This window comes from Accipiter gentilis, chromosome 7 (assembly GCF_929443795.1).
Source record: "Accipiter gentilis chromosome 7, bAccGen1.1, whole genome shotgun sequence".
Taxonomy (NCBI): Eukaryota; Metazoa; Chordata; class Aves; order Accipitriformes; family Accipitridae; genus Astur; species Astur gentilis.
Window position 1 is genome coordinate 29,707,183 of NC_064886.1, and position 11,552 is coordinate 29,718,734.

Sequence of the window (11,552 nt, forward strand, 5' to 3'; positions counted from 1 at the left end):
AAATGCATCAGATTTGGAGTTCAGGCTTTCAGAAGAAGTATCACAAGTGTTAGCAGCACTGCAAGTAATAGGTATCAAAGTTGCAAGTGTGCACTTTCAATCCACTTTCCCCAGTTATTTCTGGAACTGCAGAAAAAGTTGAGAGGTGAAGTTGTGTACTGCATTAATCTAGAGTTTCCTATTGTTTGGACTAATGAAAAGAAGCAAACAGCTAAGTCAGAAAAGGAAGACAACCTCAGCCCTTAGAAAGCTGAAGTTACCATTGAATAATTTTAAGTAGAAGAAGAGCTCTTTCTCCACTGCAATTTTTTTTTTTCCAACCAGTGACCTACAACTCCAAAGGCAGCAATAAAGGAACTGAAGTAAAGCTTTCAACTAAAGCCAAGGAAATCAAATTCTCCAACTTTCTAAAAAGCTTTCAGATTTGGAGTTATTGGGGTTTTTTTGTTTTTTTTCTGAAAGCTGCTTTGTAAATTCTTATGCATATTACACAGGTATTTCATAACTATCAGTTATTTTTTCCTCTTTCTTTTGCAGTAAGTGGTTCGGGCATATTTTCAAATAAAATAAGGAGCTGCCAGCTTCAAAAGATGGGGAAACACTTTGGTGTGCAATGTAGCACAATACTGATAGTGGCTGTAAAGTAAATATCACTGTAGTGTTTCAGCTATGCAGCTTAAGTGATGCACATTCACTGTGATTTTTACCTAACTCTTGAAGTGGTCTTGGCTTTGTCTTATTCCAGCTGTTGCATGCATGTTGTTCACAGCAATGCAGCAATTCATGCAACTTCTGCATGTAGTTTTTTGGAATAATTTTCAGTTTTTCTAGGATGCGTATGTGTATCTCTTCTATAAAAAAAAAAAAAGGCAGTCATTCATGTGTTGACCACAATGGTAAGGTAGATGATGGTACAGAAGAATTTAGATGCAAGTCTGAGACTAGAGGCTAAAACTCAGATACTAGGTTTTACACAATGAACTGGGTTTTTACCAGAAAAGCTGCCTTCATTGTCAACAGGTACAAAGAATGTATGTCTAAAACAAAGCAACTCCTTGTTATATTTTCTAAATCTAACAGATTTTGGTGGTTTGGTTTGGGGTTTTTTTTGACAAGTGGATTCACAGTTCACAATTATCTTCAGTTACTATTTTGGTGAATATATTAAAGCTTCTGATAAACGCATCATTTTGTAATTTAGAGGAAAATATAGCAACTGGAAGAAATAATGACATAACATTTTTATTTATGAAAATACATTTAGCTATTCAGTCATCTAATATATTGAGTTTGGGGAACTTTTGAAAGCCTAAATATTATTACTGTGTTTTGAATTAATCTGAATGGCTTTAATACACTACTTCTTTGCAAATGATATTTTGTCAAGAAAAGCGTAATAAAAATTAAAAGAATGGTGCTTCAGGAGACCACAAGTTTGAAATCAGAGTTTCCATTAGTCTTTCAACTCCTGTGTAGTGATCTTGTGTGTTCTGCTCTATTATTCCACAAAATAAGCTTATTTAAACTGACTGAACAAATTCCTTGTTGTGAGTCTATGCAGGTTCAACTAGACTGTTCATAAATCCAGTATCACACATTATTAGTTCTGTTTAAAGAAACTGCCATGGTTTAACCCCAGCAAGCAACTAGGCACAGTGCAGCCACTCCCTCCCTCCCTCCGCTCCCAGGAGGGTGGGGAGGAGAATTGGGGGGGGGAGTAAAACTTGTGGGTTGAGATAAGAACGATTTAATAACTAACATAAAATAAAATGTAATACTAACAAATATTAATAATAAAATACTATATTAGTAATAATAGTGATGAAAAGGAATATAATAAAAATAAAACCCTAGAAAAGACAAGTGATGCACAGTGCAGTTGCTCACCACCTGCTGACCGATGGCCGAGCAGCGATCTGCCCCTCCCAGCCATCTCCCCCCAGTTTATATACTGAGCGTGACATCCTATGGTCTGGAATAGCCCTTTGGCTAGCTGGGGTCAGCTGTCCTGCCCATGCTGCCTCCCAGCTTCTTGTGCACCTGCTTGCTGGCAGAGCATGGGAAACCAAAAAATCCTTAACTTGGGATAAGCCCTACTTAGCAACAACTAAAACATCAGCGTGTTATCAACATTATTCTCACACTAAATCCAAAACTGTACCAGCTCCTGAGAGGAAAATTAACTCTATCCCAGCTGAAACCAGGACAGAAAAAATAGAAAGCATTGCTCCTACACGTAAACGCAGTCATCTTCCCTTCATAAAATTAAATTGGCTCCATTTAAGCACTTATGCTGCCTGAAATAACCTGTTGAGGACATTACAAATTAACCCAGGGCATTGTGGGCTACTCTTAAGCTTTCAGCAAGTTTACATCGTATAAGAGAAACAAGGGAGATGCCTTAATTCAGATATAGAACAAGTACTTTATATGTCAGACAACACATCATTTTGTTTTTCAGACAAGACTTTCAAAGGGTTAATGATATGTATTGCTTCAAATTTTATACGCCAGACTTCAAAAATAAGGAGATTGATTCAGAGCTGTTCAGAATGATTTCTGACTATCAAACTTTGCAAAATTTTCTAAGGTTTGGCTGCCCAACGTAATTAGCTATTTCTTAAAAATTTGGTCTCTTGACAGGCTGAAACCACTGAAAACCATGTCTTAAAATGTTGAGGTTTTTTACTCAAGGTTTTTGAAGCAATAAACTTAGTGACTTATGATTTAAAACAAAAATATAAACACCAACACCTGTACCAATACCATAGCCCATGATATGTGGGTGCCTCCAAATAACTTTTTTGAAAAGAAACATGAGGCAAAAGACATAGTGTTGAATAGACTTAGAAGTAGTATTAAAAAGTAATAAAGTACAGCATGGACAGGAGAAGTTTTTTTAATTCTTGTTTATAGTAACAGTTCTACTGATGAAGTGAAACAAACTGTGAAGCAACAGCCACTTTTTCCATCTTGCTTGCAGAGACTTCCAAAAGAACAATCTCAGTACAAGAAATAAATCCCATTTTCCTCTTGAAGATGGAATGGTATTTTCAAATCTTTGTGGAACAAGTAGAAAACTGTTCACAATAGTTCTACATCAGGGCAAATAGCTAGAGTTGCTATTTAAATTAAATTTGAAGTATTTTCATAAGTAAATTAATTACCGGTGACTGAGAACTTCAAATATGACAATAAACTGTTGACAGTACTCTCTGTAACTTTTTATTTTTAATCTTTGTTCAGGGTTTTTATGTTTCTCAGATAAACACTTGTCATTCTTAATTACTTATTTGCAATTCTAAGTGGAACATTTGAGTAACCATCAAACTTTTATAGAATTTATGATAGATGTAAGGGGAGTAAGGCAATAAATAGTCTCAAAGATTTCATATTTGTATCTAGCTTTAAAGTAGACTAGAACCTGCTATATGTTATCATCCCGCTTAGCTAATATCTCGCAATTTTAAAGGCAAATTAAAAAAAAGGTATATGTACATTTTCTGCCTACTATGTAGAAGAAAACATTCCTTTCTGATCTTTGCAAATGATCTGTTTACATCCTGAAGAGTAAGATTTCATTATCCTTATGTTAGTAGGCATAAGAACCAGTGTTAGTAGCCATGAAATTATTCAATGCTTTTTAAGAATTCTAGCTGCAGTATCTGACTCTTTAACCTCTTTAAGGCTGACTGCACACAGTGTATGACATTTTCTTTTTTTTCCTTTAATTTAGTTGACATTCATTTTATTTCTATGATGAAAGAAAAAAGGAAGATCTCAGTTGCAGTCTCCTCATAATTCTAAATATTTCACTCAAAAGTCATTCTAACAGTTTTTCAATGTTAAATGTTACAGCAGTACCTTATTCTTTTGGGAAAAGTCCTTCAGAATTCAGCATTAGTGAAACAAATTGTTAAATTCTTTATTATGTTATAGCATGATCAAGTAATACATACCTTGTTTGTTTTTATAACAAAGTCAAATTTAATAAACCTACCTTTGTTCCTTGCTGCTTTTATATTGGTAAGCATATATATAATATTATATAATATTATATAATATATATAATATTATGTTCTTACTCTAATTTGAGAATTACTCAATTTTTAGATTTGGAGATTGAGCAATTTAGACAAGATCATGTAAGGGAAGTCAGTGACAAAGTGGGGACAGACTCAAGACTCAAGTCTTATACTGTTATCTCAACTTATTGGGGAAAAAAAAAACAACTGTTCTTAAAGAGGAAAGCTGCTCAGCTAATGCTCTCTGCCACAGATTCCATAATCTAGTTGTTCACCTAACTATGTACACAGTATACCTTGCCCTTGCAACAGAGGACCGAAAGTACAAATCCTATTTAAATATTTCCATGTCTACTTGCTCATTACATGTTTCTGTATGGGGAAAAAGTAAATCCAAAATACACCTCATCTTTAGGAAGACTGTTCCTATTTCTTTTTGCTATAGTAGCATTTTAGCTTAATAAAAAGGTAACTGCATCAAGCTGATTTTTCAGATCTCATCTAAGTGTATTTAGGTGACATTTATCTTGCCTTTTTAAATAAAATTATCCTAGCTCTGAAACTACAGTAATACAGGATATTTACCTCATGATTAAACAGGCCTGTTTCCAAACATGCCTGACAGCATGTGGCAAGCTTCTTCCTAAAAAAGCTGGTGGAGGGTGGGGAGGTTCACAAAAATAGGACCATGAAGTAATCATTGTATTGAATAGGGGTTCAAAATTATTATCATCCAATATACAAAGTAGTTTGTCCCCCATAAGAGGATACAAAAGCTGAAGAGCTGCTTCTGAAAGTAGGTGTCACATCTTGGTAGTCCCTTGGTGTAAGTGCTGCTGTATAGTGACAAATGCATGCTTGCGCTTAGCGGCTATCTCCAGAGGCCAAAAATGAGAGTTTGTTTCTGGTTTTTCTTGAAAGGGTATTTGGCTTTGCCAGAGAAGTCGTGGTGGTTGTCGTTTGGGAGTTTTTTCCTCTGCTCTGTTCTCTGCAACTGTGCAAGATGCAGTGCAACTAGTATGGCCAACAGCCAGTTGTCAGAGGCAAAATACTAACTTTCAGAATGGAGCCTTGGAAGAAAGTGTGGAGAGTTAGAAACGAGTGGCTGTAAATTCATTACAAAATGTGAATTCATGTTCTTTAATTCGCATGCTGTTATGTTTTGTCGCTTAATTTACAATTTCCAATTTCAGGTATAATCTGTCAGGTGTCAAAGCAGAGAAAAATCTGACACTTAAAAAATACCGACTACATCATATCTTTGTGAAAAACTGTTTCTATCGATCACATAAACCTACTTGTGGTTGTCAAGTATCCCTTGAACTCATTTCTATCAATCTGGTGAAGGGCTGAATTCACTGGGGTGCTTATGAGGTGCTGATATCATTCCTGCTGTATAACCAGATTACTTACTAAGAGGCTTTCTAGAGAATGAATAAAAAAATCTATATAGGAGCTGAATCAGTTTGCCAGAAATTAAAAGTTTACAAAGTTTTTATTTAAATGGAATAATTGGATACTTTGGAAATGGGATGTTAGTGAAGCTGTTGATACCTGCAACACTTGTCCATTTTCCTACTGCCTTTTCAGGAAACTTGTTTTTCACCTACAGTGTCTCCTTTAACTATTTATAATTACATGCTCTTACTAGGGCCTAACTTGCAACCCCTGTAATCCTGTTTGCATTAAATCAATTTAATATTTGAGAATTTGTTCATGAGAATTTACTTAGCTAATTTTGTGACACAAGAAAAAACAGTAGTTACTGATCAACTCTAATAAGAATTAAAGTGAACCTTCCCATGTTGAGGCTGAGCTTGTAAATCAGTGGGGCAAAAGACTTGTCACTACTCGTATCAAAATAAATGTGGATAGCTGTTTCTTCTTAACTCGTAACAAATAGTAGAGATTCAGTTTAACATAGAAATGGTGCTCAAAAGAATCATCTTACCTAGAAATCTAAAGCATTTAAGCTATTCTCCGAGCGAGTGCCCACAAGTAGTTTGGAAGTGTGGGATTGAGAGTTTAAGACTTTAAGAATTAAATAATCATGCAGTTGGTTAAAATTTTTTAAACATTTTTCTTACTGACTCTGAACTGTAGAAAGTTGCCAGTTTTGGGGTTGTTCTCTCTCTCTCTTTTTTTTTTTTTTTTTTTCTTCCCCCTCCAAAATACCTACTTGGGCTTCTTTTCTAATTTTATTTCAGCTGGACAGCTTAGCCAGTCAGCACATTTTGCTCTCCAGTTGCCATACAACGTGCTAGGCTTGGGACGTAGTGCTAATTTCCTCGACCATTTGTATGTTGGCATTCCTCGTCCTTTAGGAGAAAAGGTTAGTTGAGATTTAAGATTGTCAAGCTAATATTTATGGTGTTACCTTTTCTAGTAGAGTTTGGATGGAAATACTGCTAGGGACACTCTTTCCACCCCCGCCTCACCCTGAACTAAGACTGTCAAAGAAGTTTGTATACGGAAAAGTTTCCCAGGAAGAACCTTATATGCCTTTTGGGGGGCGGGGGGGTATAAGTTCTGAAATTAACACCAAGATAATGTTAGCACAGGTGTATAGTGCTTGTTTATATGGTAAATATGTATTAGATCTGAGAGTCCAATTATTATGGTCTCAGCTGTAAGCTTTCCTGGTGTTGGTCTGGCCAGCCTGTAAGTTCACATAATCCTTTCTGCCTCAGTGATAAAACCATTATCCTTATAATGGGAGGTGGAGATTACCGTGATTATGTAACCTTCATATGAAACATAAAAGCAGGATCCTAACCATTTTCAGTCTTTAAAGATCTGATGGTACTACTTTTTCAAGTGAGGTATTCGAATTAGCAAACAGGCCAAATTCTGATTTGGATAATTGCTTTGCCTGCCTCCTTTGTAGAATTGGTTCTTTTCTTCTTTCCCTATTATGTCGTTGCTTTGTACTTTTCAAGCAGATGCTGTGTTTCATGTCAGCAGTAGTTATTTTGCTTTTGGGGTTTTTTTTTTTAAAGCACTTCGGATCTTTCAGAATAAAAGGTTTATACAAACGTAAGGCAATAATCACTTATATTTAAAATCTTTTAAAAGCAACTGGTTTTTTGTTTTGCCTTTTGTGTGTTTCAACAGAAAATGTCTTTTCTTTTAAGTATGTTGGCTTGTTAGGAATTGACATAGCCTTTGTTCTTCTTTCAGTCCGTAAGAAAACAAGAATGGACAGCTATCATACCAAACTCCCAGCTTATAGTCATCCCCTATCCTCATAATGTTCCTCGAAGGTAACTTCATAATTTTGATTTGCACTTCACAAAATAACATTAATACAGAGTTTAAATTGGGCATTATGTGTAGGTTAAAAAATAGTCACTTGTATAGAAAGTAAATCTAAGAACAATGGAGGGAGTTCAGTTCTATAGATGTAGTTGCTTCTGTAAATAGGCAGAATACTTCTCAAGTATTTATGTGGACTCTTAGATAGTGCCCATAAACAATCAAAATGTATTACCAGCTCATACAAATGATCAAAATGTATTACCAGCTCAACTCCTGTAAATAATAACATATTTGCTAGATTTACCAACATTCTTTTTGATAAATTGCAAGCATGGTAATGAATGAAGCAAGCATTTTTGTTTCACCAAACATGCAATTTCTGTCTAGTTGCATATAAAAGCTTTAGTCCAGCCCTTCTGCAAACAATATCTGCTGCTACAGGTACGAATGTTTTTCTTTAAGTAAAGGTGAATGGGTTGGTTACACAAGAGCTTGAACACTGAATTCACTTTGCAATTAAAATATTTATCCCAGAAAGAGAGCATGTTTCTCTCTTTGCTATTAGAGAAAACATTAGTCACATATTCCAGCTGCTTTTTGCCGCTTGATCTACTAGTGAGGTCAGTTGCATTTATCATGCAGAAATTAATTCTGACATCAGTTTCAGCAGTTAATTTTACTATAGGACAAATAACAGCTGAGAAGTGATGTGCTGCTTGAGTTGCTAATTAACAACCACAGGAATAACATCTGCCAGATGAAGAAAACTTAGTTATAGTCTTGAGGTATTTAAAGGTATATGTTATACAAAAACTTTCCTGTCATCTTACCCTTAAACTATTTTTGCTTTCCTATAGAGTAAGTTTATGGACACTGTAGAGTAGCAGAGGATAGAATCCGCAGAAGAAATCCGATTTCATAATAAACACTTCTTAAATTTATAATGTTTTTTAACATAGGTATGTTGTTTCCTGAGAGGCCTCAGTGCTGCCTCAACATAGAGTCTTCTACTGACAGCTTTCCCATGATAGGAAGCCTGTAGTACAGAAAAGGTGTTAACTGAGCCTCAGGACCCCACAGCTTTTGAGGGATGTCTTTTAGAAGCCCTTAAAATGCTTAATTTTGTTGCTCTCCAGCATTCTTCTGCCATAATCAACTGGTTATGTTGTCTACAACTCCAGTTGTCTCTGGGTAAACTTCAGACTGAGATGCCTAACCAGCTGGACCCCATGAAACTGTCCAAGAGGAGCTTCTCATGTGAAGGAAACAATCTATCTTACAGGCTTATTTCACCCTGCTTCTCCATCTCTCCAAGCCCCAGGCAGTTTTGTGGAAGGTTTTCTTACGCATTTTACTTTGTCCTGGGCAGGGGCAGGAGATAAATCTCCTAATGAGAAAAGTCAGTCCCTGAGGATATCCATAGCATTCCTGGGAAGTTAAACAGAAACTGAATTCAGACATGGCATTACCTGAAAATGATTATATTAAGCCATATATTTCAAGTAAACACCATTAAGCTTCAGTCTCTAAGTATAGCCACTAATTTCTGTAGAGCAAGATGTTACCTGTCTTACACTAGCAGATTCTTTTCAGCTTTATAAGTTAAATCTGTTTTCTGCTTCCTAATGAAGGGTATTAATGTTTCCTTGGATTTTCACTCTAAATAGCTGGAGTGCCAAGCTGTATCTGACCCCAAGTAACATTGTGCTGCTAACAGCTATAGCCTTAATTGGTGTCTGCGTTTTCATCCTGGCAATAATTGGCATATTACACTGGCAAGAAAAGGTAAGCTTAATTATCTAGATTCTTTTCTACATTTTCTATACTATTTAACACTTCCTAGTATTTTACAGTCTTGTACATTGGGGGCTTTTTGCGTAGTTTTCTGCAGTATAATTTCTGACATAGACTGCATTAATTCCCAAAAGGTGTTTATTATTAATTCAATATTTACTGCAAGCTTAAAAATTGGCATTGTTTTTATTTAAGCTCTAAGATACTTAAAAAGGGAAATGAAGAGCAACATGGATAAGCTTTTGCCATTAAGCAGTTATTCCCAACTAAATGAGACGGTTTTGTTTCATAACCAAGCTTTCTATTTTGCAGAGTTTAAGGAGTACTGTTTTGGAATATAGAACATAAACTCAGTTTACTTACCTTGAGTTCTGCTGGTAATCTAAAAATAAGGAAAACATCCCTTTGTCTGTATCTATCTTTGCTGATTGCACTAACATTAGCATTCAAGACTGTATAGGGAGTCAATCGTGTGCGTATTGGCTGCTTTGCTCTGTGTGTCTGAATTATACATGCAGTGTATAGAAATCCATTGATTTGAAGAAGCATTTTGAAAGGGGCCTTTCATGTCACAAAGAAATGCGTTCCCATTTTTCTTAACTATGCTCAGTTCACAATCATATCCAACTGGCAGGATTGCCAATAAATGCTACTACATACCCAAACCATAATCTTAGCTGTCAAATAAAATTACTGCACATTTTGACATGGTAGAACTGTTTGTTATTTTGTGCTTGTGGAAATAAAATGACCTTGTTAAACATTCAGATAGTCTTTGCACATGCTTCATATTTAAATGTTGTCTGTCAGTCTTCACTTCAAAATGTTAGATACAGTCTCCAAATAATAGTAAGCTGAGAATAAAACACACAAAGGCAAAGAAATATAGTTTATGATGACTGTCCTTAGCATGTCATACTGTACCTAGAGAGCATTGCTAACTGCTAGCTAGGATTATGCACTGGATGCACCACACTGTGCTCTGTCTCCCACACACCTTAAGCAACAAGAGTAGCAGAAAAAATACTTGGACTTTGAGTTGGGGAAGGATTAACTATGTATAATTCCACCTGGAAAAATAGAGATTTAATGTCAACATTTAAAACAGTTCTTCTTATAATAATTATGTATTGGAATGTAAAGAAGCACTCAGCCCAGAGTGAGTGCTTTCTGAGCCATTTTAAACCCCATTAGGTATGTGTGAATGAAGTGGTGTATTGGCTGTATTATAAAGTCATTTCCAACCACTGCATCTTGCTCAAAATAGGCACAAATATTTGGATAAATTGTGTGTATTTTCAGACTACTGTATAAACATTTGTCAATTCCTGTAATTTTCCAATGCCTTCCTATTGATTTTTACTTTCCCAATTTTTAGAATAAACAGTTGAGGTACAGAACAAATAAGAATCTTGACCAAGGCTGGATTGTGCATCACAGACATGACTGGGAGTTAAACTCCAAAGTTCTTTGTTTCTAAGCTTGTTCTTGGTTTACTGCTTCTTTCAGTAATCCTCTCATAAAATTACTGTTCTGCCTAAATGCTGTTTTCCCTTACAGACCTCTCTAGAGTACCTATAGCAAAGAAAGGAAGGGGAAATGTACTGGCAGTTACAATCTCTTCTTTTCCCCCAGAGGATATATCTGTCTATAAGCTGCAGTGTTTTATTCAGCAGTTAAAATAAACCATGTACTTTGACCTCTGCAGATAAGTAGTAATAGGAGCTCCTTGTCTACAATAGTTCTTATACACTTGTCTGCCAGCCAAGTTGTTTAAATAACTGTAGGAATAGTATGTTGCGCTGTCATTCCTTAGAAATTTTGGATCCATTTAAAAAAAAAAAAAAAAGCTTTCAAATCTCAGTTACTAGTTTTTAGGTTTGATCCATGAACTGAAAGAGAAGTTGAGGAAGAATGTACACCATTATTCATCTTACAAGTATAGTCCTACTACATTAGCTAAGGACCTCAATATTCCTCTATTCTGATTCTTTATAACTTGCTTTGTGGTCTTGAGGGGGCTAGTCATGTGAACACTACACATTGATACTACTGCTAGAGAAGTTTTGATGGATTCATCAGAGTATCAGTTACTGTCAAATTTGAAGTAGTAATTTTTTCAGGAAGCATACAAGAAATGGAGTGAAAATTGCTTTCTAAGTGTGACTATAAAATTTTGTGGAATGTGACAAGCATTTCAATGTAGGAAAGAGTACACCACTCCCTTCTTCCCACCCCATTTTTGACATTAAAAATACTACTGACGTTGATAAAGTCTCTGTCAGAAAGCCAGATTGATATATCGTAAACTTCACTGACAGCTCTGCTGCTGCCACAAAATGCAGTAAAATCTATAGTTAATCCAACGGAGTTGCTATCATACATAAACATTGTGTGATGAGGAAATCTTTGGTCTTGAGCCAAAGCAGGTGACAAACTTTCATGGCAGAGCACATGCACTGATTTCTACCAAAA

The 11,552-nt window shown here is 35.6% G+C and overlaps 1 protein-coding gene across 2 annotated transcripts in view; it reads left to right on the forward strand.

Annotated features, from left to right (window-relative positions):
- ITFG1 (integrin alpha FG-GAP repeat containing 1) overlaps positions 1-11,552 on the forward strand; it is a 91,922-nt gene that overhangs the window by 78,185 nt on the left and 2,185 nt on the right. Inside the window, exons 15-17 of one of the 2 annotated variants that reach the window (XM_049805251.1) lie at positions 6,233-6,357; positions 7,206-7,288; positions 8,951-9,068. In XM_049805251.1, coding sequence (XP_049661208.1) covers positions 6,233-6,357; positions 7,206-7,288; positions 8,951-9,068 — 326 coding nt within the window. Of the gene's footprint in view, positions 1-6,232; positions 6,358-7,205; positions 7,289-8,950; positions 9,069-11,552 lie in introns of those variants that run through there. The other variant, XM_049805252.1, reaches the window with a different exon arrangement.